General features: G+C 42.9%; 3 protein-coding genes across 5 annotated transcripts; 2 read left to right on the forward strand and 1 right to left on the reverse strand.

The window, feature by feature from the left end:
* Positions 1 to 1,013: 1,013 nt before the first annotated feature.
* On the reverse strand, positions 1,014 to 11,192 carry cenatac (centrosomal AT-AC splicing factor). 3 transcript variants are annotated; one of them, XM_086169762.1, is made up of 11 exons: positions 10,875 to 11,130; positions 9,945 to 10,111; positions 9,192 to 9,290; positions 9,042 to 9,108; positions 7,130 to 7,192; positions 5,435 to 5,502; positions 5,212 to 5,326; positions 5,098 to 5,128; positions 3,226 to 3,327; positions 2,981 to 3,113; positions 1,014 to 1,829 (listed from the first exon to the last, which is right to left on the reverse strand). In XM_086169762.1, exons 1-11 carry the CDS (start codon positions 10,989 to 10,991, stop codon positions 1,712 to 1,714), a joined length of 1,080 nt encoding a protein of 359 aa, XP_086025888.1. In that variant the 5' UTR covers positions 10,992 to 11,130; the 3' UTR covers positions 1,014 to 1,711. The 3 variants fall into 3 exon arrangements, 2 of the variants coding, with proteins under 2 accessions (XP_086025888.1, XP_086025890.1); XM_086169764.1 differs by lacking the exon at positions 1,014 to 1,829 and having other exon boundaries at positions 2,980 to 3,113; positions 5,212 to 5,502; positions 7,104 to 7,192; positions 10,875 to 11,174; XR_015107870.1 differs by lacking the exons at positions 1,014 to 1,829; positions 2,981 to 3,113 and having other exon boundaries at positions 5,098 to 5,502; positions 7,104 to 7,192; positions 10,875 to 11,192.
* Positions 11,193 to 12,507: 1,315 nt separating this feature from the next.
* LOC147221245 (uncharacterized) lies at positions 12,508 to 14,646 on the forward strand. Its single transcript, XM_086169765.1, has 2 exons — positions 12,508 to 12,774; positions 12,908 to 14,646. The coding sequence occupies exons 1-2, from the start codon at positions 12,603 to 12,605 to the stop codon at positions 13,951 to 13,953; spliced, it is 1,218 nt and encodes a 405-aa protein (XP_086025891.1). The 5' UTR covers positions 12,508 to 12,602; the 3' UTR covers positions 13,954 to 14,646.
* A 692-nt stretch (positions 14,647 to 15,338) lies between these two features.
* On the forward strand, positions 15,339 to 17,595 carry LOC147221246 (uncharacterized). Its single transcript, XM_086169761.1, has 2 exons — positions 15,339 to 15,539; positions 15,938 to 17,595. The coding sequence occupies exons 1-2, from the start codon at positions 15,368 to 15,370 to the stop codon at positions 17,500 to 17,502; spliced, it is 1,737 nt and encodes a 578-aa protein (XP_086025887.1). The 5' UTR covers positions 15,339 to 15,367; the 3' UTR covers positions 17,503 to 17,595.
* Positions 17,596 to 27,644: the final 10,049 nt, after the last annotated feature.

The following is a 27,644-nucleotide window of genomic DNA, read 5'->3' on the forward strand; positions in this document are numbered from 1 at the left end:
TTGGGGCCTCTGTCTGCTGCCTGGTCGGCGTCCAGGTGGAAGCGACTTCGAAGCTAGCCAGACCGAAACGGGCTTTCCTTCCTACGGGTTGAGGGAGCGGGCGGTGAAATAACGACTGTTCGAGCCTCGTCCTTCGTCACAAACACGTCCTTTCGGCCCACGGCTCCTCTTCCTCCCTCCGTCTTCTGTCGCTCGCAGCTGTTTTTTTTTTCTCCTCTCCGTTGTTTCAACCCTCTTTTTCGCCTCCAAATCCCGCCTCCTGTCCCTTTAAGCGACGGACGCTTCCGGGTTTCACCCGGGGGGCGGGGTTTCCGCGGCCAGCTGAGCGCTTGTCATTTAAGCGATTGGTCGCCCCGAATCAGGGCGGCCAATCGGCGCGCAGGCCACGCGCAACCTCCGGTTAATTTATGCGGATGTATTCAGTCGTCCGGCGTTGTGATTGGTCGAAGGGTCAGCTGCGGGAACGCCCAGTACACGTGCTTTTTGTCCCCTCCCATTTCTCGGTGTCAAGGATGGCCGCTGTGCTCGGAACTCCGGCCGCCGGAAAAAAAACGCTTCTGCGGGGAAAAACACCGCAATCCCGCACGGCTGCGGACATTTAACGACCGTGGACACCGAACATCACCACTAACGTTTTGGGAAATCCCTCGATTTGGGGATTTTTCGAACCGATTCTGCAGTAAGACGTGCTACCAGAGAGTTACGAATAGATCTGCCAATCGTTGCATCATCAACCTGCAGCTGAGCTGCACCTTCAGTGGTCCATGCAATGCAAAGAAAAGGAAAAAGAACATACAAATAATTATCTAGTGGTCATGTGTAAGATCACCAACACTGCAGAGTCATTTAAAATGGGATTAGATGAAGCAGCAATCGTTTGCAGATATTAAAATCACACGTTCTTGTGGGCAAACAAAGAAACATTTAAATAGAAGTCAGAAAAACAAATCTTAAGAAATGCGTTACTTCATCTTGCAAGAGGGCCTAAAGACAGTCCAAACTATAAGTGAAGAAGAGGAAGGATTGTTGTGTTACAAGCGCCATCTGCTGTTTATTCCATGACTTTTCTTATCGCCATGCAAACATGCAGTAAATAAATAATCACTTAAAACGGAGAGTCCGTTTATTCCAAATCAAATGGTGCGTTCACTGTCAGCCCGAAAGACAGTCTGGAGGAAATAATACAATAAATTAAAAGGGAAATTAATAGAGGAGACAAGGGGGGGGGGGGGTTCACTTGTTTCCACATATTTAGCATAATCCCTCTTGGTTAAAATATACGTTATATTATAAAGCGAGTGAACGAAGACTAAAAATAACCTTGCAGGCTCTCTGTATAACCAAAGTGTGGTAAATGATATTGGCTGAACCGCTATAGAAACAATCTTTGCGGCGTTTATTTTGATCCAGACACCCCGTGATTTGATCTTATTAGTGAACTTAAAACAACATCTCTTGTGTTTCATTCTGCCTCTTGAGTTTACGGATTTCCAGCGAAGCTTGATCAAGGCTTAGACGACGCATTTACTGCGGTATCGCTGCAAACTGGAGATTTCTTCCATTCCTCTGGACCTGGGCCGGAGGTCTTCAGGAAAAGCGGAAATCCGCCGTCTATGTACAAAGCGTTGTGCCTGTATTGCTGAAGGCCGAACCTCAACCTCGCGTTTCTCAATAAATACATTTATCGTATCGACGCCGGTCCGGCTCAGGTTTAAGAGTGTGAATTTGCAAGGTGTTCGGCGTATTTGGCTTTCTTGGAACCGTCTGCGCCGTGATCCCTCTTCCTCTTCTGTCGGTTCATCTGACCTTCTTCTTGTCTGAATTGGTGCCTGTTTGGAGGGGAAGAAACAAAACAAAAAGGTCCCGTTATACAGTGCCTATCATAAGTATTCACCCCCTTGGATGTTTTATCCTTTTAGTGCTCTCATAAATCAATCATGGTCAATATATTTGTTTTTTTTTTAACAAAGGTGTTTTAAACCTCAATTACTTGAAGCACATCCACACCACTCAGGTGATCTTCATTTCATTGAATTAGACCAGGGGTCGGCCACCCGTAACACCCAAAGAGCCATTTGGACCCGGTTTCCTCGGGAAAGAAAACACCGGGAGCCGCAATTACTTTTTGACGTCTAAAATAAAGGTACCACTGTATAAATTGCTTTTAATTACCTTTACACTGTATAAACAAGTGTGTAGAAATTCACAAAGTATTACGGAGAAAATTAAATTTTATTTATGTGATGAACTCATTTTGAGCTTTGGGCTTTCGAGCCTTGACCTGAATTTTAAAAATAAATCAGGAAAAAAAAAAAAAAAAAATCGCTGTGTCTGTAAACAATAAAAAATAAATATTTGTAAATATCTTCATAAATATTTATTTTACCTGGTTTATGGGACTTCTGCTCCTGAACTTCTGCGCACAAAATCTGCAAATCGGGACTTTACCGGCTGGCTCGTATACCGGCTTCCGCGAGTGTGACGTTTATTTTGAGCGGCGAAAAATATTAAAATTTATTTTATTTAATATTTCAAGATCCCAATAATCTTCCAACTAAGAACTAAAAGTAAAAAAAAAGGAATTAACACAAATTAAATACACTTGAGTTAAATATTTATAATTTATTTTCCCAAGCCGCTCGGAGCCGCAGTGTAAAGATGAAAGAGCAGCGGGTTGCCGACCCCTGAGTTAGACCATTAACTTAAAAAGGGGGTGATTAATTATGCAAACAATTATATTTCTTTATATATTTTCATTTCATTGACATAACTTTGTAGAAATCCATTTTCAATTTGTCATTAAAGAGTTTTTTCCAATAAATTTTTGTGCTGAAAAAGCCAAATTTTATCGACCACGATTGATTTATGAAAGCGCTAAAAGGGTTAAACATCCAAGGGGGTGAATACATATGATAAGAACCGTATTTTCAAAAGCCGTGGCGTAGAAATGCAAAGAAAAATGCAGCGCGAGAGATCTGACCTGGACTGCCAGCGGCGGCCGCTGTTCCACACCCGGCCGAAAGAGGGGAGCCAGTTGGCGTCGGTGTGCGAGCTGTGATCGAAGTTGGCTCCGACTCTGTTGGCGGGAAGCTTCCTCAGCTTCTCTTGTTCCTCTGGAAAACGGGACGCCGTCTCATCGCTTGTCATCACGCGCTATTTCGCTTCGGCGGCGGATTCCACCCGAAGGGCCGACGCAGACCGTTTTGAGAAATACGGGACTCTTACTGTGCTTCAGGAATCCTTGGAGGGACGGGCCGATCTCCGGACGGGACGCGCAGCCGGACGTTCCCTCCAGAGGGTCTTCCTGGAGCCAAGGAGGGACGGCACCTACGAAAGCAGGAAGCGCTCAGCGCCGCTCCACGCCAAGTGCAATATGAGAGCTTGGCGGCCATTTCTAGGTCTTATAAGTCTCTATGGCTGCGTTATAATCCTCCTTTCAGTGTGGGGGACGGAATATGATCATTTTTTTGGCATAATAAGGGGTAAAAAAAAACAAGATACCAATTCAAATTAGGACTTTATGGGCCTTTTCAGACTAAGATGCATGGTTCTGTTGTCTTTTTTTTATCCTCGATAGTCTCAGCCCACTCTCATCCTACATATTTTTGTTTATTTACTTTATTTTGCCATCGCTATTGTCACTCTCTATGTTGTCGTTTAGTTTTGGTTGTCTATTTTCACCCTTCTATCTTTTTCCCCCTTTTCTGTTCAGTCTTATCCTTGATGTTGTTGCTAATGTCGTCTTATTTGTGGATGTCTTTTGCTTTTTCAAATTGTCTGTTTATCTATATTTATAAGCCTATTTATGGAGACTTATAACTGTTGTGCTGCTGTGACAAACGAATTTCCCCTGTGGGGATCAATAAAGTTTATCTTATCTCATGCAGTCAATATCTTTTCACAGAACTTGCACTTTGTTCTTTTCCAATTCTTTTGCAATTTTCTAATTATTTTACTATTTTCGAATTATTTTGCTATTTTCCAATTCTTTGACTATTTTCCAATTCTTTTGCTATTTTCCAATTCTTTTGCTATTTTCTAATTCTTTTGCTATTTTTTAACTCTTTTGCTATTTTCTAATTCTTTTACTATTTTCCAATTATTTTGCTATTTTTGAATTCTTTTGCTATTTTCCAATTCTTTTGCTATTTTCTAATTCTTTTGCTATTTTTTAAGTCTTTTGCTATTTTTCAATTCGTTTGCTATTTTCTAATTCTTTGACTTTTTTCCAATTTGTTTGCTTTTTTCTAATTCCTTTGCTATTTTGGAATTCTTTTGCTATTTTCCATTTTTTTGTGATTTTCCATTTTTTTGCTATTTTCTAATTCTTTTGCTATTTTTAAATTCTTTGACTATTTTCCAATTTTTTGCTATTTTCTAATTCTTTGACTATTTTCCAATTTGTTTGCTATTTTCTAATTCCTTTGCTATTTTGGAATTCTTTTGCTATTTTCCATTTTTTTGTGATTTTCCATTTTTTTGCTATTTTCTTTTTCTTTTGCTATTTTCCATTTTTTGTGATTTTCCATTTTTTTGCTATTTTCTAATTCTTTTGCTATTTTTGAATTCTTTGACTATTTTCCAATTCTTTTGCTATTTTCCAATTTTTTGCAATTTTCCAATTTTTTTTGCTATTTTCTTATTCTTTTGCTATTTTTTAATTCTTTGACTATTTTCCAATTCTTTTGCTATTTTCCAATTCTTTTGCTATTTTCTAATTCTTGGACTACTTTCTAATTCTTTTACTATTTTCCAAGTATTTGACTATTTTCCAATTCTATTGCTATTTTCTAATTCTTTTGCTATTTTCTAATTGCCTCTATATTCATAGTCACATTTATTGACACCATAACTGTAACTCTGCTATGACATATCAATAAAGATTATCTTCTCTCAACCAGGACTTCCAGAATCAGAAAGGAAATAACACAACCTCTCAAAATAAAGCCGGCGCAGCTCAGTAGTGTTAAATATTGCGGCGTTGGAAAATAAAACCCATCGGCGCCTCTTTTATAGCACATGTCGGGTGACTCGGCGGCGTCATGAACATATTTATATCCCTCTGAGTCTCCCTCCCCCCCCCCGAGGAAACCTTACCCGTGTGGACATTCCCGCCGTTGGAGGAATCCTGGGGGAAACAAAGAGGTCGGGGTGATTCGATCGTGTGACGCCGTGGTGGAAAGTCTTTCCCGGAGGTGGCGTGGAGCTCACCTGGTAGCCGATGAAGGTGAGGCCCTGCTCCGTCGCGGCCCACGGCGCCTCCACCATGGAGTCGGCCGGGCTGGTCGCCCCCTGCTGGCCGGATCCCTGGGGCAGAAACCCAGAGCTGCTCCGCAGACGGCGAGATAAACACACCGGTGACGTGTTTCACGCGAGCATCGTGGAGACAGACGACAGGGCTGAAGCTTGACGCCGGCGGCGGCGGCGGCGGTACCTGCTGGCGCCCTCCGCAGAGGGGTCGGTGCCGTTGGGTCCGTTGGTCGGGTCCAGCTCTGCATCGTGCTGATGTCGATTCAGGAAGAGCCAACAGGGTTTTATAGACAAGTTCTGCACGATCACCGTGCACGTGACCGTTTTCAACCACCCGAGAATAACAGTATGCGACTTTGACTCAACACGTGGCTGTTTTACACCGTTTCGTTTATCTCACTTGACTGTACTGGAGCGCGCTGTTTGGTTCTAGACTTAAATTATACCTGGTTACAGTAGTAGCTACGCATAAATGTTATTAATTTCAAGTTTTAAGTCAAAACACATTACGTCGATCTGTCTTGCACTTTAATGTCTGTCCTGTCTCTGCATGGGATGGTGAGAAACGTAATTTCAACTCTGTTGTTTGTCCAGTGCACGTGAAAAAAATTGACGTTTTGGAGATCATTTCTAAATTGCCCTAAATTGCCCTAACATGAGGGTCGCACTTTTTTTCATGGTTTGTCCGGTCTTGCTGCTTATACTCAGGTGCGACTTCTATGTAATACAGGACTGTCTCAGAAAATTAGAATATTGTGATAAAGTTCTTTATCTTCTGTAATGCAATTATAAAAAAGAATCATACATTCTGGATTCATTCCAAATCAATTGAAATATTGCAAGCCTTTTATTGTTTTAATATTGTTGATTATGGCTTCCATCTTAAGAAAACTCAAAAATCCTATCTCAAAATATTAGAATATCATGAAAAAGTAATTTTTGTTTTTTTAATTTCATTACAGAAGATAAAGAACTTTATCACAATATTTCAATTTTCTGACCGTCCTGTATAAACGGTGATTTAACATGTTCATTATTTTCCTACCGACAGCCACAAAAGTGCGCTCTAGGCTACTCCTTTTACTCCTGTACCACGGAAAATTTAAAATCTAAACCTCAACTTATGCAGACAAAAGAAAATCACATTCTGCAGATTACAAGCCGCAAGCGGCGAAATACGCGTCTGAAAACAGTAATCCAGCAGCGGGAGTGAGAAACTAGCGAGGGACTGGCGAAAAGCGGAGGATACTCGAACTGTAATGACGAAAACAAACAAAAATAAGCTAAATGCTAAATGGCTACAGCCAGAGGGACAAGTTCTCCATGCTCATTTAGTCGCCATGGCGATGAATATAAATGACTTTACGGGAGGACCTTGTTGGCGTTAGCGCTTCATGCTACGCTACCGCCTCGCTATCAGCTCTTGGACAAACGCGTCCCAAAAACAGCCACGCAGAAGCGGAAGCGGCGGAGCTGCTCAGAAGTGACGCCGAGGATGAAAAATCGAATTGATTTAGTGATTTGGAGCGAGATCGAACGTTTGGTAAACGATGTTGTTTATGCGAGTTATGCTGAATAGCTGTTAATACGTTACGTTTGCATAGCAGACTTTTGTTGTTCTCATAAAGACGAGGTTTATCCTGCAAAGCGCTCGGACACGACGCCGTTAACTTGCCTTTCAAGGTGAAACATCCGTTCTCCGTCTGATTTTATCAAATAAATCCCCCCCGTAAATGCAACTTATAGTCCAGTACTACATATAGTCTGTAAAATACGGTAAGTCCATACTTCATCATTTAGACATCTCAGGAAAAAAACAAAACACAACAGTTATGGCTCTGGGTGATGGATACTGCCACTGCATCCTTGGAAAACAAACCTCTATGAGAGACAGGAGGACATCTTGGCGCTGCTTCTCCTGAGCCCTGATGTGATCCGCTTGCTGGGAGTGGAAGAGGAAACAACAAGCGGTTTAGATGTTTATCTGCTGCGGCTGCTACGTTACGTTGCTCGACCATTATTTGATGGGATATGTTAGATATAGCAAATATTAGCACACCGGTTTGCGTGAGCTCTGATTGGACACATGAATACCGTATTTTCAAGACCATAAGGTGCGGTCTCAGTTATGTTTGCCATTACTGTATTTAACACACATATAAGGCGCACCTGATTATAAGGCGCACCTGATTATAAGGCGCGGGTTTTATGTACAATCCACGCCCACTCTTCCCCCTTTAACGTTCTCATGGTGTCCTCTACTACGTCCGCCTTACAAAAACAACACACACAAGCATACAAATGTGCGTGTTTAAAAATAGAGCGGGAGCAAAACTGAGTTTGGTATACATATATTTTTACCAGTGATCGTCATCAATCAAACCCATGGGAGTCCTCATCCTCTGTTTCTCTAAATCTCCATCAAACATGCCAGTTCACTTTCTTCACTGTCAGAGTCGCTTTCCGTGCCGTGCGGCTCCTCGGAAATGATGTCGGCTTTTGTGAAAGCTCGAACAAAAGTACTGGCGGACACGTTAGCCCGAGCGTCTACAACCCATTCGCAAATTGTGGCGTAACTCGCCCGGCGCTGCCTTCCACTTTTAGTGAAACTGTGGCTTCAAGAAGACTTTTCGTACCCCGTTGTGTGTATCGCTACCGTGCTGGTCCACTTCTTCTCCACAGTGACTCACCGGGGTTGCAGAACAACAATGTTCTGCATAACGCACATACCGTATTTTCACGACTATAAGGCGCACATAAAAGTCTTAGATTTTCTTCAAAATGTGCGGTGCGCCCTATAGTGCAGTGCACCCTGTGTGCGTAGTAGAGGACACTATGAGAATGTTAAAGGGGGAAGTGTGGGCGTTGATTGTATATAAAGAATGGGTATGTGCGTTATGCAGAACATCGTTGTTTTAACAACCCTGAAAACATCACCGACAAACATATCCATCCCAGCTACGTCGCGAACATGGACGAGGTGCGGCTCACTTTCGACATCCCGGTGAGTCACACTGTGCAGAAGAAGTGGACCAGCACGATAGCGAGACGCACAACAGGGTACGAAAAGTGTTCTTGGAGACCACAGTTTCACTAAGAGTGGAAGGCAGCGCCGGGCGAGTTACGCCACAATTTGCGAAAGGATTGTAGATGCTCGGGCTAACGTGTCCGCCGGTACTTTTGTTCCAGCTTTTGCAAAAGCCGGCATCATTTCCGAGGAGCCGCACGGCACAGAAAGTGACTCTGACAGTGAAGAAAGTGAACTGGCATGTTTGATGGAGATTTAAGAGAAACAGAGGATGAGGACTTTGATGGGTTTGATTTATGACGATTACCGGGAAAAAAATGTGAAAACCAAACTCTATTTTTAAATACGCAGACTTGTATGCTTGTGTGTGTGTTGTTGTTGTAAGGCGGATGTAGTAGAGGACACCATGAGAACGTTAAAGGGGGAACTGTGGGCGTGGATTGTATATAAAACCCGCACCCTATAATCAGGTGCGCCTTATACGTGTGTTAAATACAATAATGGCACACATAACTGAGACTGCGCCTTTTAGTGCGGTGCGCCTTATAATCGTGAAAATACGGTATCCATTCTTTTATATACAATCCACACCCACACTTCCCCTTTAACATTCACATTATGTTCTCTACTACGTCCGCCTTACAACAACAACACACACAGGTTGCACTGCACTATAGGGCGCTGCACATTTTGAAGAAAATCTAAGGTTTTTATGTGCGCATTATAGTCGTGAAAATACGGTTATACAAAATGTTTAGGTTACCTGTTTAATGAATTCATCCTCTCTCTCCACAAATGTTTCCAGGACCTTTTCCACCTCCGCTTTGAACCTACAAAAACAAGCATCGCCGAGCAATATTTGAACCTGGAGAGCAAAAGTCACGAGTCAGACTTCAGACGAGCGGGTTTTCACCTATCGGTGTCCTCCTCCGAGAACAGGACCTTGTCTCTTAGCTTGGGATCGGCCTTGTTGTCCCACCAGAACTTGTGTGTTTTCTTCTTGTGCTCCGGCCTGGAATCCGACACGTTTGAAACGTCAGAAAAACGAAGCGGATCGCGCAAAATCATACCGACGACGGGCGTTTCTGTGCCGAGTCTCCACGTTCTCCCCCGTGTCTGCGTGGACTTCCACCAACAATCCAAAAAACTTCCCTAAAATACTCCAGATGTGTGAATGAGACCCCTCGAACACAAGATCAGCCGTATTGAAAATAAACAGATGAATGCATGACGTGAAATTTGTGTTTTTTTGTTGTTTTACGTGCCGGCCCAAGCACGCACTGCAATATTTCAATGCAATTCATATTTCATTGTATATCTTATTTACCTCCTTTCTACTATTATCTATTACTGTTATGTTTTTAACTTGAAACTCTGGCAATTTCCTTCAGGATAAATAAAGTTGTTCTCATCTCATCTCATCTCATATACACTTTTAACCCGCTTAAAAAGCATCTGTGGAACGACATTTAACTTTGAGACAACACGTGCATTTGCTGAATGACTTGTGCGGTTCAGAGAGATGATCATATTAGCTGGTGAAGGTGCACGTTTCCCCTGAGCTGGACTTGAAGAAGTAGGTTATTTAAGAATATTTCTGCACGGATTGAGACAAGAGCGAGGAGAGGAACACCGAGCAAGCAAACAAATGAACAAACAAACTCACGTTGCCATGTGCTCTATTAAACCTCCATGTAAAACAGTCATGTTGCCATCGGTAACGTTCGTCTCCACATCCAGCTCACAGCAGTAACACCAGAACGTCTTCTTGTGCTCCACGCAATCGAACTTCTCCACCTGGGGTTTCTTGAGTGTCCGCCGAGCTTCTTTCACCTGCAGGACAACAGAAGAAAAGCAGACACGTCTGTAACGCGGCAGCATCTGTGACTTAAAGAGATTTTTTTCCACCGGCGCCATGTTGCATTGTATTGCACTTGACTGCTTTACACTGCTTTAAATTGTGTTGTTTTGTTGGTATTTGTATTGTTTTGCATCGGGCTTTTGCATTGCACTGTATTTTATTTTGATGTATTGTGTTGTGCTGCAACAGAGTAGTACTGTACTGTATTATATTGTGTTGTATTATATTATATTATACTATAGTGCTCAAAAAAATAAAGGGAACACTTGAACAACACAGTGTAACTCCAAGTCAATCACACTTGTGTGAAATCATAGTGTCCACTCAGGAAGCAACACAGATTCATTTGGACTTGTTTTAAGGACATTACATCAAAGTTGGATCAGCCTGGAGTTTGTTTTTACACTTTAATTTGGAGTGTGATTCCTAATCCAGACCTCCATGGGTTGATACAATTGATTTCCATTGATCATTTTTGTGTGATTTTGTTGTCAGCACATTCAACTGTGTAAAGAGCAAAGTATTTCATAAGAATATTTCATTCATTTAGATCTAGGATGTGTTGCTTAAGTGTTCCCTTTATTCTTTTGAGCAGTGTGTATTGTGTTGATTGACCCGAACAGCAGCTTAACGACAACAGGTAAAACATAAAAAAAAAAAAAAAAAAAACTCTAGAGCTCTAAATAAACAATAAGGATGGACCTCCATCTCCTATCAAATTCAGTTGGTATTTACCTTCTCTAAGAATTTGAGCAGGACCAGCCGCAGCCTGCTCTGGTGGTTCTTCCCGAAAATGTGTCCTTTCCCGGAGAAAGTGGTCTGCCTGCAAATGGCGCAGTAAAAAGCGCCCATCGAGAAGGTTTGCAGGAACCACGGCTGGAAGATCGACACCGGCCAGAGGGATCGAAGCTCAGGAGCAAAAAGAAAAAGAAAAATACAAAGAAGCGCCTTTGGGAAACAAACTGACGAGGGAGCGACGGCTACCGGAAGTAGTACCGTCACGATATTCATTCCCCGGGAAACAACAATTGCGTTTCCATTTTTAAAGCAGAAGTCAGCAGATGCAGTATTTGCTTTGAGACTGCTAATTGAGATGTAAAGAGAAGGTCAGAGAGAGCTGCGTTGTGTTTTTGTAGACCTAGAAGAAGGATATGTCAGGGTGTTAAGAGAGGGGAGTATTGCATTGAGTGGCAGAGAAGTATGTTAGACTGGTGCAGGACATGTATGCTTGCTGTGAGACACTGGGGTAACAGAGAAGTTCAAAGTGGAGGTGAGACTCCATCAGGGATCAGCTCTGAGCCCCTTCTTGTTCGCAGTGGTGATGGATAGGCTGACAGATGAGGTTAGACAGGAATCTCCATGGACCATGATGTTTGCAGATCACACTGTGATCTGTAGTGAGAGCTGGAAACAGGTTGAGGAAAATCTAGAGGGGTGGAGGTATACTCTGGAAAGGAGAGGAAAGAAGGTTAGTCGCAGCAAGACAGAATATATGTGTGTGAATAAGAGGAACTCGGGTGGAATGGTGAGGCTACAGGGACTGGAGATCAAGAAGTTAGAGGACTTCAGGTACTTGGGGTCAACAGTCCAGAGCGAAGGAGAGCGTGCAGAAGAAGTGAAGAGACGGGTTCAAGCCAGTTTTACAGTCACCCGGGTGTTTTCCTGACTAAAATGCTACAATATTGTTGTTTAGTTCTAGTTGTGTATTTTTCACCCTCACTGTTCCTTGATGTTCCCAACTATCATCTCTGATGTTGTTGTTGTAGTCTGCTGTCTTAGTATTCCTGGATTTTTTTTGTCTCGCTATTTTCTGTATTACTCCTCCTCCTCCTCCTCCTCCTCCTCCTACTACTACTACCAATAATAATAATAGTGATAGTTGGAACCTATCAATAGTGGCTAATTTCTTAGTAATAATAAAAACAACAACAACAACAATAATAATAATAATAATAATAATATAAAAATAGTAACAACAACAACAAATTAGTAACAACAACAACAACAACAATAATAATGATGATAATAATAATAATAATAATAATGATAGTGATTGTCGGAACCTATTGGTAGTGGCTAGTTTCTTAATGATAATAATAACAATAATAATAATAATAATAATAATAATTGTAATAATAATAATAACATGAAAATAGTTACAACAACATCAAAATTAATAATATAATAGTAACAATAATAACAATAATAATAATAATGATAATAAATAATAATGATAATAAGAATAATGCTAATAATAATAATAATAATTATAGTCGGAACCTATTGTCAGTGGCTAGTTTCTTTTTCTTACCGGACTCATATCAACGTAACACCGGGGCGCAATTCTTGACGTCACCGGACTTCCGGTCTTTCTTCGGGACTCCTCGTGTGAAAGCATCGTTGTGGAGGCGAGACGAAGATATGATCAATTAATTGATTCAGTCAAGATTAACCTCGGTCAGAATGTCTTCGCCCGCTGTTCTACGTCAGTTTATCAGCGACCGACTGGCTTCTGTCGCCGATGATATTTTCGGGATGTTCGAAAAAACCATAACCACCTACGAAGAAGAGCTTGAACGTCACCGGAAGCTGCTGGACGCCGTGTTCGCTCCCAGTTCAAAGTTGCCCCGCAAAGGTAAACAACTTGCTGAAAAAGCAAATACGACCTTTGCTATTTTTGGGTGACATAAATAAAACCCAGTTTGTTTATTTCTGATCCCCGTACACTTAGGAAGTCAACTTAATTTCTGCGTTTTTCCCTCCTGAAGCGCAGCAGCTGCCTGAACCCGGGGAGGCGAAGCAGGCTGCTGCTCCTGCCCAGGAGGAGGAAAGAGGACCTGGGAAAGCAGGCCTTCCAGATCCCCCTACCAACGATGGGGCGCTTGTGTGTCAGAAGCCGGGACTTAAGCAGGAGATCAGTGATTTCCAGCTATTACTTGTGTGTGAGGAGAACCCCGGTGATGGTGGACCTCCGGATTGCGGTCCAGGTGAGCCTCCGGCAGGCCAGCATCCCGTGTTGAACAAGTCCAACCAAACCTCTGCAGAAGACAAAATTAAGCACGAACATCATCCCAATCCCGGCTCCGGGGGGGAGTGGAGTCGAAACTATAAAACAAACACGGATGACAGCTTGGAGCAACAGCTGAGCGAAGTTCCTGCTAAAGATTTCCTATTGATTTCTTCCTGCGTGGGAAATTTCAACATTGAGGCTCAGATTCCGGACCCCCTTCCGACTGCGTGTTCGGCAGACAAAAGTGCGCCGTCTCAAAGCTCCGTGGAAGGAGCAAACCGCCAAGACCAGCCTTCCCCCGGATCCGCCGCTGGAGAAAGTCCTGAAAGAGTTCAGAATTCCGATTCGCCGAAACCGAAGCGTGATCTCGCAGCGGATGCGGTCGACGGCAAACGTTTAGATTCAACTTCGACACCCAGCACTTGCAGGAAATCGGCATGTAAAGCTCAAATGAAATCCCACAACGCCCACAGCCCGTGTTCGTGCAACTCGTGCACTAAATATTTCACCAGTTGCCACGTAATAGTGAAACACATTGACAATGAGAGACATGGTGCCAGTTCCACAAGGCAGAAGTACAGACACGCCCGATACGCGAGCGAAATGCTGCGTTACAAAATGAACAGCGCTCGTTTGAAAACACCCGCGAAATCAAGCGAGCCGGGGATTCTGTACACCTGCAACATCTGCAGGAAAAGCTACAACCGCTACTCGACGTTGAAAAGGCACCTGAAGTCACAGATGCACATCGGTAACTATAGACACTCGAGACACAGGAGGACGTCCGTAAATAAAACCACCTAAAAAGACGGAGTCTTTTCACGTCGCGTGAAGATTTCCGTTCCCACGAGCGGAGGCGGCGTTTGACGATGGACTATGAACGAGTGGTCAATACTCATATTGACCGCTCTCTCGTTTCCATACATTTTTGTTATTTTTTTTTGTAGGGTTCCCATTTTAAAAAGTCATTTTTAGTCACATGTCGTTGTGATGTAAAGTTCATAAAACGCGCCGGGTTTGACTTTTTAACACCTTGTCTGCTGTTTTTTACATGTATTTGGGAAAACAAAAAAATGCAGTCATTTGAAATGCAGTCATTCACACTGCTGTTTATTTGCTGTGTTAGTTTGTTAGCTTATTCAGATCCTTAATCCTCCGCCGTTGCTTTTTTTTGTGGAGGAATATATGATTGAATCATTTGTACTTCCCTTTACGCCTATTTCAGCGTTTTGTCGTCCGTCTGTATCGCATGTGCAATTGTCTTTTTCCACCTCGTCCCTTCCTGAGTGAATTTCCTCTGGCGACTTCACCCTCCTGCCCCCGTAGATCCGTGAAGAAGCAGAGTTTCGAAAAAGAGTCGACATAGCGACTATTTAGCTATTTCCAAAGCCATCCTGTATTCTATTCTGTTCAACTTTATTCTGTAAGACATTCAGTTCATTAGAGTTTGTCAGTTAGCTTGAAATAAATTCAATTCAGTGAATTTTATTTAAAATGGTCTTGAATTTCCTTCATTTCTTCAAGACGGAAACCAAATCTGAAGCCTTTGTGTGTTAAACTGTGTGTGATGCAACTATTAGATCGTTCAGTTTAGCTTTTAATCAGGGAATAGAGGAGATGAGGGAGGCGAGACGTGAGGGAAAGTCAAAGTCGTTTTTTTTTTTTCCAGTTTCTCTGCGTGTACTGGACATACAAAGGAGTGTCTACCGTTACAATCCCACCTTTACATGAAATAAACAAAATAATAATAGTAATAGAATGCAAATTACATTACATTACATTACGTTGCATTTGGCAGATGCTTTTATCCAAAGCGACTTACAATAGAGGACATAGGGACTGCAAAAACAAATTGGCGTGAAACAAACGATGAGTTGTGAAGTATATTGCTCTGTGACAGCGAAAAAGTAGCTGTAGTGCAAAGTAGCTTTGTTTAGTGCAAAGATGTGGTTCACTGTGCACGATTCCGGTGAAAAAGATGTTGAACTATTATAATGTTTTTTAATTGACTGATTTGCAAACAGCGAACATAATTAGGGCAATGAATCATGTGTGGACAAAATTTTTATATTTTTATTTAAATAAAATGGAGCGAATGTCTCAAAGTGGTAGGCCGTGACGTCAGCGCGTCGATGACGTAGAACGCGTCATATGCGGAAGTAAACAAGTCTCGAAGCGCAGAGCGCCAATGCCGGATCAGTTTTGAAAGGTTTCTACGATGTTGGCTGTTCAAAGTATGAGGATGTTCGTGTGTGACAGACTCACCGCGGCCGCCGATGAGATTTTTGGGTTGTTTGAAAGGAAACTAGAGGATTACGAGAAAGAAATAGACCGTCAAAGGCGAATACTGGATGCGGTCTTGAACCCTGAAGTGCGACTCCGCAGGGCAGGTTAGCAAAGAGCTGAGATGTGCTAGCATCTCTGCAGTAACATCATAGATGGAGAAACATAAAGGTCTCATACTCTCACTATACTTTAGGATAATTTTGCTTTAATTGAAAAAAAAAAAACGACATAGAAGGTGGTTAATCTGTCCTGCTTGTGAGCTGAATTCCATTTTGTAAAGCTGACTGTAAGTCAAGCTAATCTCACATGAGTAATGTCATCATCCCTTTCATTTCAACAAAGTCATCAGAGAATTATTATAAAATCAATCACGCTTCTGTTGAGATATTTGTCTCGAAAGCCACGTGTGTCATCGTAAATGTGCCCCAGTATAAAAACATTTCACGTGTGTGCCGCTATTTATTCACTCTTTGAGGATGACATTTCTTCATCTTTCTGTCAGAGCTCCGCAACTTCTCGACAACCACCAGCGTCGCCCCGCAAGAAGCCGTCAAGCGGGAACAGACAGAACCTTGCGTCGCCGGGGGACGGCCGCAGACTCCACGCCAGCGGGATCCGGATGGCTGTGAGCCGACCCGCGTGGAGGAGGAGCGCCTCAGCAGAAACACGGACGCGACCCGGTTTCAAAACGGACAGGGAGATTCTCCGGACGGCTTCCCCGACAAACGTGAAGCCTTCAGTCCAGACGGGGAGAGGCTTACAGCCCAGGAGGACAACGGTGAACACCACGTCGGCTCTCCGTCCTTATCTGCTGGAAGGCAGTGTCACATCGCTGACACGAGTTTGTCCGAGAGAACATCGGACGAGGAGGGATGCAGAAACAACAATATTACAAGAAAGGCAAAGCTGGTTATAGAGAATAAATGTAGTTGCAGCAGCGTAACCGGCGGTGAGCCGATGCCAAGCGAGGACGTCGCCTCTACTAGCGAGCAGATACCGGGCGTGAAGGTGACAACGTCAGCAAGCGCTGATGCAAACTCAGAGAGGGAACCTGGGGACGGGAAAGCAACGGCGCCTCCAAACGGGACGCCGGTTGCCGTCAGAACGAGAGCGAGTACGACGGAGAGAGGAGCCGTCAGTGGGGCGACAACGCCGGCGAGAGGCGAGGAGACAAAGCTACGTAAGAGATGGAACCACGGGAGCTCGCCGACAGACGTCAGGACCGACCGCACTGGCAGGAGGAGACGGACGGACACGGATGTCGATCCAAGAGGAGATCTGGTACCATCAGGAAGAGACGGACACAACGGTGAGTGGTCACGGTTATATCGAAGTGCAAAGAGCAAGTCGGATGGAGAGGCTTCAGCCGCGAGCACGGCGGGGAGCGACGACCCTTACCGCTACGTCGTGTCTAATGTCAAAAATTCCAAGTTCCAGGTGAGATCCCACACTTTTGCCAAGAGCTTCAGATGCGACGCGTGCGGGTTGATATTCAGGGACCGTTCGACCCTGAACCAGCACCGGCTGGTTCACCCCGAGGTGAAGCCTTTCCGGTGCGCCGTTTGCCAGAAAGGTTTCACCCGGCGCTTCAACCTGGAGCTGCATGGCCGGGTTCACACCGGGGAGAAGCCCTTCGTCTGCGGCGCCTGCGGGAAGGCCTTCACCTCCAGCGCCAACCGGAATAGGCACGCGAGGATCCACTCGGCGGAGAAGCCCTACACCTGCAGCGGCTGCGGGAAGGCCTTCGCTGATTCCTCCGTTTTCAAGAACCACCTGCGCGTTCACTCCGGAGAAAAACCTTTCCGCTGCAGCGTCTGCAACCAACGCTTCGCCACCAGGACGACTTTGAAACGGCACGGCCGGGTTCACACCGGGGAGAAGCCGTACAAATGCGCCGTTTGCCAAAAGGCCTTCGGGCTCAAGTCGGTTCTGAACTCGCACGTGAGGACACACACCGGCGAGACGCCTTATCCATGCGGATCTTGCGGAGACAAGTTCTCCACCTGGTTAAAACTCAGCAGACACAAACGTACCCGGCACGGCGGCTGCAAAACCCTCACCTCTTAATGTTCTCGCTCCCGCGGTACCTTTGGATGGAGACCAGATGGAAGGTTCACGCTAGCGAGGAGGAGATGAGGTGATTGGTTCATCTCACGTCGATTTGCTGATTAAAAAATGAATAAAACGTTGCCTCAAAACCGACCAAAATTCTGTTCTTTGGCTTCATCTCGTCGTGACTGACGTTTATGAATCCTGTCACGATTTCCTTGTTTGTGGGACATTTATTTTCATTCTCAACTACATGAAAGTGACTAGATTTCTTAGAATAGAATAGAACTTTATTAATCCTGAAGGAAATTCTCCAATATTCCATGCATTCACTTGAAACATATTGATTTTATTGCGGTTATGTTTCCTTCTTGCAGAAAGGGGAGGAGTTATAAAGTTTGATGGCCACAAGTAAGAAGGACCGTCCGTGGCGTTGTGTTGTTTCGTCGTAGCTGGAGTGTATTCTGTCCGGGACGGTTATTTATATATACACTGCTCAAAAAAATAAAGGGAACATTTAAAAAACACATCCTAGATCTAAATGAATGAAATATTCTTATGAAATACTTTGCTCTTTACACAGTTGAATGTGCCGACAACAAAATCACACAAAAATGATCCATGGAAATCAATTGTATCAACCCATGGAGGTCTGGATTAGGAATCACACTCAAAATTAAAGTGTAAAAACAAACTCCAGGCTGATCCAACTTTGATGTAATGTCCTTAAAACAAGTCCAAATGAATCTGTGTTGCTTCCTGAGTGGACACTATGATTTCACACAAGTGGGATTGACTTGGCGTTTCACTGTGTTGTTCAAGTGTTCCCTTTATTTTTTTGAGCAGTATATTTGTCATCCCTTTTCAAACTGTCACTCATCCCTCCTTCCTGTTTGAACTGCAAACAGTGAAACAGCAAATACTGCCACCTAGTGGCCACTAGTATGCTTACACCATTTAATTCTCCCTCTTAAAGATGGAAAAATAAACTGCTCACAAAATAAACCGGATTTAAATCGTTCATCTTTCTTGGAATTTACCCGACTTGAAAAAAGATATTGAGTTTTTCCCTTCATGTGATTTGATCCCGGGATGAGATGATACCAAATGCGAGCGTTTGTTTTCAACCTCCAGGATTTTACAGGATTTTAAAAACAGTTACTCAAGAATTAAAACTTAAAATTGAAAAAAAAAAACAAAGATTGTCTCCAGACGCATCATCGGCCGGCCCCCGGCTGGCCCGCGGATCACCCGGGGTGTGTTTGTGCAGCTGCTAGCGGCGTTCCTTTTCTTCTCGCGCCAACATCTGCCGACGAATCGGCGTCAACGCCGGCAAATACTGGTAATCATCTGCGTGTGCGTTGTTTTTTTTTATTATTTTTTTTTCATTTTGCACCTTTATCATCATGCGAGGAGTGACATCACCGGGTTCTTTCATGTCTCAACCAGCTGCGTTTCAGGAGACCCTCCTCAGGCCTCACCTCCAGGACCGATCCTCCTCTTGCACAATCTAGTCCAAATGCTGCTTCCCCTTTTAACCTTTTAAGGTCCACCATTCTGAGATCATCCGACCCGACTTTGGCGGGCCTCCTCTCAGGTTTCGGCTGATTTAAAAGCCGAATAAGCTGCGGACAAACGGCGTGAAAGCGCAGCCGTCGTGGTATTTACCCTTCTGTTGCTCTGCCACTCGCTATATTGTGACGGAACTTGCAGCGTTTGCTGGAAAACGGTAGCGTTAAAAGCGCTGCAATTTCCCGTCCGGGGAATCCACGCCTCTCCCTGACCTCTCTGCTCGACCCGCTCGACGTTTACGGCGGGATTACGGTGACACAAAAGCATTTTCATCCAGAAATCAGGCTCTGAGGCTCTCCATGCACTCGAGTTCAGGAAAAAACAAATATGAGTAGCGAGTGTGGATGCCTGGTCCAGTGAAATATCAGAATCAGAATACTTTATCGATCCCCCAGGAGGAAATTGCTTTTCGCTGAAAGTCAAGTGGGGAAGAATCAGAATAGAACTGTGTATAAAAATAAAATAAAAAGAACAGTAAAGAACCAAAGAAATAAATAAAAATAAAGTTTAAGGTATGCAAAAAAATATTAAAAAAAAATATAAAAAAACAAGCAAATAAAAAAAAAATATATATATATATATATATGTATATATATATATATATATATATAAACATATATACATGTGTACTTCCAAGTTCATTTATAGTAGTACTACTGGGCAGTATTACAGTAGTGTTAAGTTAAATATCTGCACAATTCTGCAGGAAAAGGGTGTTAAGAAAACACACACACACACACAGACACACACACACAGGTTTTTTTCTAGTGTTCTTTACTGAGGTTTGCACATGCAGTACCGGTTGTGGCCACTAGGCGGACCGGCGAGCTCCTGATTTCAAATGTTTGAGGAGCACCGTTTCGGTTGAAGGCCCAGGTGAGCAGGTTCTCCTCAGCTCACAAGCACGAAGAGCAAGATAAACCCGGCTGTTCGGCTCTGCGTATATTTTCCGAAGAATCTCCCCGGAGGTTCGGGCGTCCTAATGACAAACACCTGGACGGTCCGTGTTGCATCGCAGGTGGACGAAGAAGACCTCCTGCACGACCTTCTGGACTCACCGCAGCCTTGGACTTCCCGAGGTAGGAACATGCTGTTTGTGTGATTGTGCGCTTTTGAGATTCGCTGTGTGTGTTTTTCTGCTCGGCGACGTCGGGTGTAGACTTCTGCTTCTTCTACCACGAGCTTGTGGTATTTTCTCCGGTGCAAAGTTCACGCGTGCTTCTCCTAAAACTGTTTGTTTGTACTTGAATTGTCACATTTTCCTCTTGGCTTGTTGTGTTTTCTCCGTCGAGCCGGAGGAGCTACATCTCGCTCCGACCCGTGACTGGTTGCTATCGTAACGTTTAAATATCCCTTCAAAAGAAGATTCAGATATGCCAGAAATACATTCAAAAATTTTATTTTCATGAATATTTCATTTAGAATATGGAGTCGATGTCAAGAAACCTTAATAGTGCATTCGCATTTACTGGCCCTCAGTAATGTCTTCTGTCCTTCGGGTTCCTTTTTTTTTGTCTTCTAAACCCGGGTGTTTGGTCTCTAAGAGGCCAAACCGTTTTGATGTTATGATGCAGAGCGGGCTCGATATTTGGGAATCACCTACTGTAAGGGTCGCCAACCTTCAACACCCAAAGAGCCATGTGGACCCGGTTTCCTCGGAAAAGAAAACACTGGGAGCCGCAATTACTTTTTGACGTCTAAAATAAAGGCACCGCTGTATATATTGCTTTTTATTACCTTTACACTTTGTATAAACAAGTGTGTTGCTTCTGAAATTCACAAAGTATTACGGAGAAAATTAAATTTTATTAATGTGATGAACTCATTTTGAGCTTTGGGCTTTCAGAGCGTGTAGCGGAGCCTTGACCTGAATTTTAAAAATAAATCGTGAAAAAAATCACTATGACAGTAAACAATAAGAAATAAATATTTGCAAAATATCGTCATAAATATTTATTTTACCTGGTTTATGGGACTTCTGCTCCTGAACTTCTGCGCACAGCATCTGCACATCGGGACTTTACCGGCTTCCGCCAGTGTGACGTTATTTTGAGCGACGAAAAATAATAAATATAATTTTATTTAATATTTCAAGATCACAATAATCTTCCAACTTAGAACTAAAAGTTAAAAAAAAGGAATGAACACAAACGAAATGCACTTCAATATTTATCATTTATTTTCCCGAGCCACTCGGAGCCGCAGTGTAAAGATGGAAGAGCCGCATGGGTTGCCGACCTTTGACCTAAAAAAAAAACACATTTAAAGAAGGATTCCCGCTATTGTCTGTTAAAAGCTGTCTTTTTCTTGGAAGTAGGCTCTTCTCCTGTTTTTCTCTTTTCTGGCTCTTTTCCTCTTTGCAAAGAAAACATCTTCCTCATTCTGCCTCATTTTGCTGGTTTGTGGGTTCCACAGGAAGACTCAATAACTTACATTATTTCCGTTTTTTATTTGGGGAAAAAGGACCGATTTCTCTCACGTGATGCATTAATGCTCATATTAAAACCCACAAGCTGGAAAAACTTTCTGCACCGAAGCTCCAAAGATGCGTTGATGTAAACAGAAGGTGGAGACTCTGCAGAACGTCCAAACTCATGTTTTGGCGCGCTTGACGGGTTCATCGTTACCAGTTGCGTTGCCATGGTGATCGTAGATCCGGCCAAGCCGGCTGTCAATCACGGTCCGGGTCCCGCCCCCTTGGCGTGGCGCTCAGCACGCCAGCGTGCACAGCGAGCGACTCTTTTAAATCCCCGTCCTTTTAATACGTGGTTATTTCCGGTCGAATCGGCGCTGATGTAACACGGCTGCAAACTGTGCGTGTTTTACTAAAAATATGGAATATATTTATTCATCCTGCGCTGCTTTAAGATACAAATGTAATTCCTTCCAGAAGTGAGTTTGTATGTTTTTTTTTTTTTTTTTTTTGCATCTTAAATGAATTTTCCCCTTTTAAAATATTTTTTAAACCCTTACAAAATAAGGATATTAATATAGAAAAACCCTGAAAAAGAAGGATATTAATAATGTAAGGGACATCAAATATATTTTTGTAAACTTTTTGTATAATTTTGTAAAATTAACCGTGCTTTCTTAGGTCCTATGTTGATGAAAAAAAAATGTTAGAAAATACACAAAATAAGCAGCTATGCCTTCTGGACGAACCACATGGCCGAAGTGGACGAAGAGTCTTGGAGCGTTTCCGGTTGCGGGAACTCGCTTGGTGCGCAAATTTTGAATTTTGATTTTTTTTCGCTCTCGTAGCATGGATTTTTTTCCTGTATTTCAAGGATGAAATTTGCCGTAATTGCGCTTTGTATCTTAAAAAAAATTGCATATAAAGCAATTGGTATCTTGAGGATCCACAGGATGTTTACTGAGTACAATTAATATGTTTATTCGCCTTGCATGAACCCTTTTGGTGTCCATTGCAGTCCATTTTGGAAAATAACCGCTGTCCGGACAAATGCGGCTCCTTCACCTCTCTCCTCGCTATCTCGCTGAAATTAATATTGTAGCTTTTATTAAAAAAAAAAGTCTGAAAGTGAGAAGAGGTCATTTGGAAACCCAACTTAGCCGGTTAGCTCGCTGGAAACTGTTGAAGCAACTGCACTTTCGTACTTTCTTTGCAAGTTCTTTTGCTTGTCACTTTCAAAATCAAACCAAATCTACCTCGGCACAACTTCTCGTTTTTCGTGACGATCCTTTTTTCTACTTTTGTGTCTTAGAGTAACGCTATTTCAATGCTTTGCTGCGACTCACGAGCCGCGACTCACTTTCCCGCAAAGCGACGTTTTCAAAAGTATCGCCGTCACTGCTCGGATGTTTTCTTGCAACTTAGAGATCCGAGCTCTTTCGGCCTCAGAGGGGTTTTTGGGGCTCGCAGAGGAACATCTGCGGGGTTTGCTAACGGCTAACGGGTTCTTCAAAATGCGGGGAAAAGATAGAAACGCTTCAACTCATCGGATAACAGTTCGCTCTCGTCGCTCTATTTATATTATATCAGTTCTGGTTGTGTATTTTTCACCCCCGATGTTGCTGCTGTCTATTTATTCAGGGGATGTTTTGCTCTCTTCTGTCTTCTTTCTCTCTATTTATATTCAAATTTATTTGATTTTTATTTTACGCTGCTGTGACAAGGGAGTTTCCCCTATGGGGATCAATAAAGTTCATCTCATTTTAACTCGTTTATTTAACCTTGTTGGTCTCGGCCCATTTGCATCCTGATCATTTTTATTTTTTTTGTTTTATTTTGAATTGCTATTGTCACTATTTATCTTCCTTTCCTTGTTGTTGTTGTTTTCTCTTGCTGTCTTCTAATTATCTCTCTAGTTATATTTATATTCATATTTATTGACTTTTATTGATTTATTGATTTAATGAGAGCAAATACTGAGATGCAGGGCGGAGGAAGCCTGCGTTCAGGCGCTGTGGAAAAATCCCCAATTTCACCCGATTGGTCCGAAAATGATTTATTAAATGCAAATAATGTCTTTCGTATTTATTTTCCTCTCCTTATCTTTTTGTACGTCTATTTCTGTGTGCCGATACAGGAAGAACAATCTTCCACGAGATGGCAACAGGTGGTGAATGATGATAATAATAATAATAATAATAGTAATAATAATGATGGAGCTGTTTATCTATTAGTGACGCTTCGAGGGAGACGGCGTGCAGTGATACGTCATGGATGAATAATAATAATAATAATAATAATAATAATAATAATAATGTAACATATCTTTCTGGATCTGGTTCGTGTTATAAGTTGTCACCACAGTAGATCCTATTTAGAAGCTGTAACTTAAAGCGGGGTGAAGAAATAAGAGGAATAAAAGACGGGACGGGAACGACTATGAGTTTAGGCGACTCACGCGACCCCTCTTACAATAATAATAATAAACATTCTGACCCAGGTGAAGCTCCGAGTACCAGTTGTGGTGAGAAGAATGTAAATAAAGGTGATTTCAAGACAATACAATGAAAGTTACATTACGTTTCTTCAGTTCCTGCAAGAATATCAGCTTTATGCTCAAGCATAACTGCAGATTTCACACCGAGTCAGTAAATTGAGACCGTAGGTTCATTCAGTTTCATTTAATAAATGAAGTTACTGTATGTTGAAACTATTTTGCCTTTATTATCACAATAATAACCGATATAATTTTAACAATAGCGCAAATAGTCCACGCTGCAACCGCTGTTCATATTCATAATAATATTTACACCAAATGTGTCAAAATAAAAATCAAATGTGTCCCACCACCTCACTTTGTGTGGCGAGAACGTCTTCAAATGAATAAGTCAAACGTGTGCATTGACCATAAACTACATTTCATTTCCCACAATTTGTGCCAACTGTAAAGAAATTCATTTATATAATTTATGTATATGTGTATGTGTATGTATGTATATATATATATGTATGGAGGTATGCATGTGTGTATATATATATATGTGTGTGTGTGTATATATATATATATATGTGTGTGTGTTTATATATGTGTTTGTATATAAATTCTATTTTTTCTTTTTTTTCTTTTACATTTTTTTATTTTCTGATGATGGTGCTGCAAGTTGTTCTAATTTTGATCTCGTGTTCCCCGTGAAGTGACGACGTCCCGCCATTAGACTGCAGCAAATCCACATTAATGCTATTTCCAACAAGTGGAATTGAGAAACACCAATAATCCCTAAATGTCCAGGAAGAGAAAAGTTGATGCAGATGGGAGGCTGTTGCAAGAAACTTAAAAAAAAAGTGTGTGTTTTGCGTTTTATTGCAGTGTCGGTTGTCAAAGAGTACAACCTACGCTGAGCTAAGTATGCTAAAGTTAGCATTCCACAAAAACAACAAATTATTTAAGAATTAAAAGCTAAAATGTTAAACACCCATTTGCAAGGATTCTTTGCAAATGCATGTGTAACATTTTGGATTTGAATGAGTAATCGAATCACAGAGTTATTTACATTATTTTACATTGCATTTGTTTACATTGATACCATTAGCGTCACATGTGGCAACCGTTATGCTAATAATGGTGAAAATGAGTTTAACACCCCTGGTTTACACTGTCTTGATTTCCTATCAAGACATACTGCATCTAGTTGCACTGCAGACACTAAAGTTGGAATTTCTACACTGTGCATGTGACAATACACACTTTGAAACTTCCAAAAAATATCACAAATAATTTATATATCTGCACGACAGAGGCAATGACTCAACTCCGCATGAGTTCTCCGTCTCACTGGCGGGGGATAAAATTACCACCTTATAAATTCTGCCTTTTATAACCAAAGCAGAACAAGTGTCAGTATTTGAGTATAAAATATACGAGTCCTTCCGTCTTCCTCCGTAAGGTATGCGGGCGAACGTATTCCCGAAATTTCCTAGCGCGGCGGTGCTTTCCAACGAGGCCAGTGGGTCAAAAACGTGCCCGTAAAAAGCAAAAGATAAAAGGGGGATTCTGTATATTTAACCAAATTGCATAAAAGCTTAAATGGATTTGCGATGAAAACCTCAAGGTCTAAAAACTATGTCTGAGAAAACCATCATGGTTTTCACAAGCTTTCCCCGGCGATTAGCGTTTGGCCGGAGCGTCGGCGGCGCGCTTTTAAAATCCCAACCATCCCCGCCGCGGCCCCAACGCGCCGCTTGTGCGCGCTGGGGTAAGTGTGCGAGTCGCCAACCCTGTGATTTATAAACGCTCAGCCCGCCGCGGTGGCTGGATCACAGGCCTGAGAAAAAGGGAACAAATTAACAGAAAGGTATTTAGCCTTTTCCAGGGGACTCGACTTTGCGAGGCGCGGTATTCATAAAGCCGGCGTGCATAATTATGTTTTTATAGCTGTATAAACTGTAACGTTGCCTTGTAATTTCAGCGTTACAAACATAGCAATTCCGAGACCCCGGTTTTGCTTTGGCTTTGTTTGTTTGGCTTTTTTTTTTTTTCAGATGTTAAACATGTTTTAGGGATATTTTACAGGATGTGTTACGAAGGCACCCACCCAAAGCAAACGGACCCACCCGCAAAACGGCCTCCGCACGCTTTTGGATACCGTATTCAGAAGTTGACCCAAATATAGACAAAGAAAATGAACCCCCCCCCCAAAAAAAAATAAAATGGCCGCCGGACTAGCGGGAAGTATCAGCGAATATGAAAGAAAGCGTGAAAACGGCACCAAAACGAGTGGACCTCGGCCAGAAGGAGGCCGGGGATGAGATCTCGCTCCCGGCGGAGGAGTTGAAGCGTCTCCGCGGTGATTTATCTGCCGTTCGCCTCGTCCGATAAAATGTGACAAGCTCTGCCGATCTCTCTTTCTGATTTGCTACCGACGTCTCGTAGGGGAACGGAACAACTTTAAATGAAATATGGCGGTTCAGTCAGCCGGCGGGGGCAAGTCCATCTCGGCGGAGTTACTTTTTCTGGAGAGACGTCCAATATTTGACAAATTTGAACCCGATGGAGAATTAAAGAAGCATTTTTAAGTCGCTTCATCGTAAGATATGGGTCGGATTCCGTCGGACAAGGGAGGCCCTTCCTTCCTGATTTTGTTCAGAACCTCTGCAGGCAGAACTTCCAGGCGAAGCTTGGAGGGGATCCAGTTAGCCGGTCTTAGAGGAAGGTGTCTGCTTTTTTGGGGACGACCCCTCACTCGAGTGGTTCGCAGCTAAAGCCCTCTGCGGGTCGATGTTAAGATCCTTCAGCTGTGATGGAGACTCCGTGAAGATCGATCACTTTTCCCATCCTCACCTTCGGTCACGAGTGGGTCGTGACCCAAAGGAGAAGATGATGGATACCAGTGTTTTCCAAGCAAGGTATCCTCCAGCTTCTCCAGCCTGGTGCGTAAGCCTCTTGGAGGCCTCCATGGTTGTTCTGGACACGTCCAACCAGGAGGCCCCTGGAGAAGACCCTGGACACTCGGGTCAGCCCGGGAACACCTTAGGGTCCCACCCCTGGAAGAGGTGGACCAAGGTAGTCTTGCTCAGGCTGACCTCAGACAAGCAGCAGAAGACGTGTTGAAGTTCTGCCTGTACTCCTCAGAAGTACTTCACAACTTTTTTAAGGCCCAAGCCTTGCACATTATTAACATCTATATATTTTCTTCGCAATCTCCCAGGAAATGTACCTGGCCATCTCCCAACGCCGCCTCATAAATATGCAGGCGGCGTTCCAACCACCAATGTGTAGCTCAGAATGATTGATGATTGAAAAGCCTTTGCAGCTTCCCAGAACCACAGGTGGCAGTTTTTTATTTGATCTCGTTTTCAATCCGACCAAGACTTCGAAATCAAGATTTTATTCAGAACTATATATATATATATATATATATATATATATACACCTCCTGAGGAAAAAAACCGAGGGTGATCTTGTCGCAGAAGCGACTGCTAATAAATCAATTGCCAACTTCTTGTTTAGCATTAGCTACCATCATTTCTGGACTATAAGCCGCTATTTTTTTCCCACGCTTGCGGCTAATTTATGGATTTTTTTGGGCTAATGAGCTTCACGCCGCCGAAACATTTAGCCTCGTCGTATCGGACCGATGAAATGACCGCGAGGCCGTGCAAAAACGCTTTTAGCGCG

The sequence above is a fragment of the Fistularia commersonii genome, chromosome 22 (genome assembly GCF_037954325.1).
Source record: "Fistularia commersonii isolate RoL2024-O1a breed Wild chromosome 22, RoL_Fcom_v1.0, whole genome shotgun sequence".
NCBI lineage: Eukaryota > Metazoa > Chordata > Actinopteri > Syngnathiformes > Fistulariidae > Fistularia > Fistularia commersonii.

Excerpts from the sequence above, each read along its gene's own strand:
- LOC147221246 (XM_086169761.1), top strand. The coding sequence starts at position 15,368 with ATGTTGGCTGTTCAAAGTATGAGGATGTTCGTGTGTGACAGACTCACC. Across the intron at positions 15,540-15,937 it reads AGTGCGACTCCGCAGGGCAG|AGCTCCGCAACTTCTCGACA; the intron begins GTTAGCAAAGAG and ends TCTTTCTGTCAG.
- cenatac (XM_086169764.1), bottom strand. The coding sequence starts at position 11,150 with ATGAATATCGTGACGGTACTACTTCCGGTAGCCGTCGCTCCCTCGTCA. Across the intron at positions 7,193-9,041 it reads AGGATGAATTCATTAAACAG|CAAGCGGATCACATCAGGGC; the intron begins GTAACCTAAACA and ends TTCCACTCCCAG. Across the intron at positions 5,129-5,211 it reads TCACCTTCATCGGCTACCAG|GATTCCTCCAACGGCGGGAA; the intron begins GTGAGCTCCACG and ends TGTTTCCCCCAG.
- LOC147221245 (XM_086169765.1), top strand. The coding sequence starts at position 12,603 with ATGTCTTCGCCCGCTGTTCTACGTCAGTTTATCAGCGACCGACTGGCT. Across the intron at positions 12,775-12,907 it reads TTCAAAGTTGCCCCGCAAAG|CGCAGCAGCTGCCTGAACCC; the intron begins GTAAACAACTTG and ends TCCCTCCTGAAG.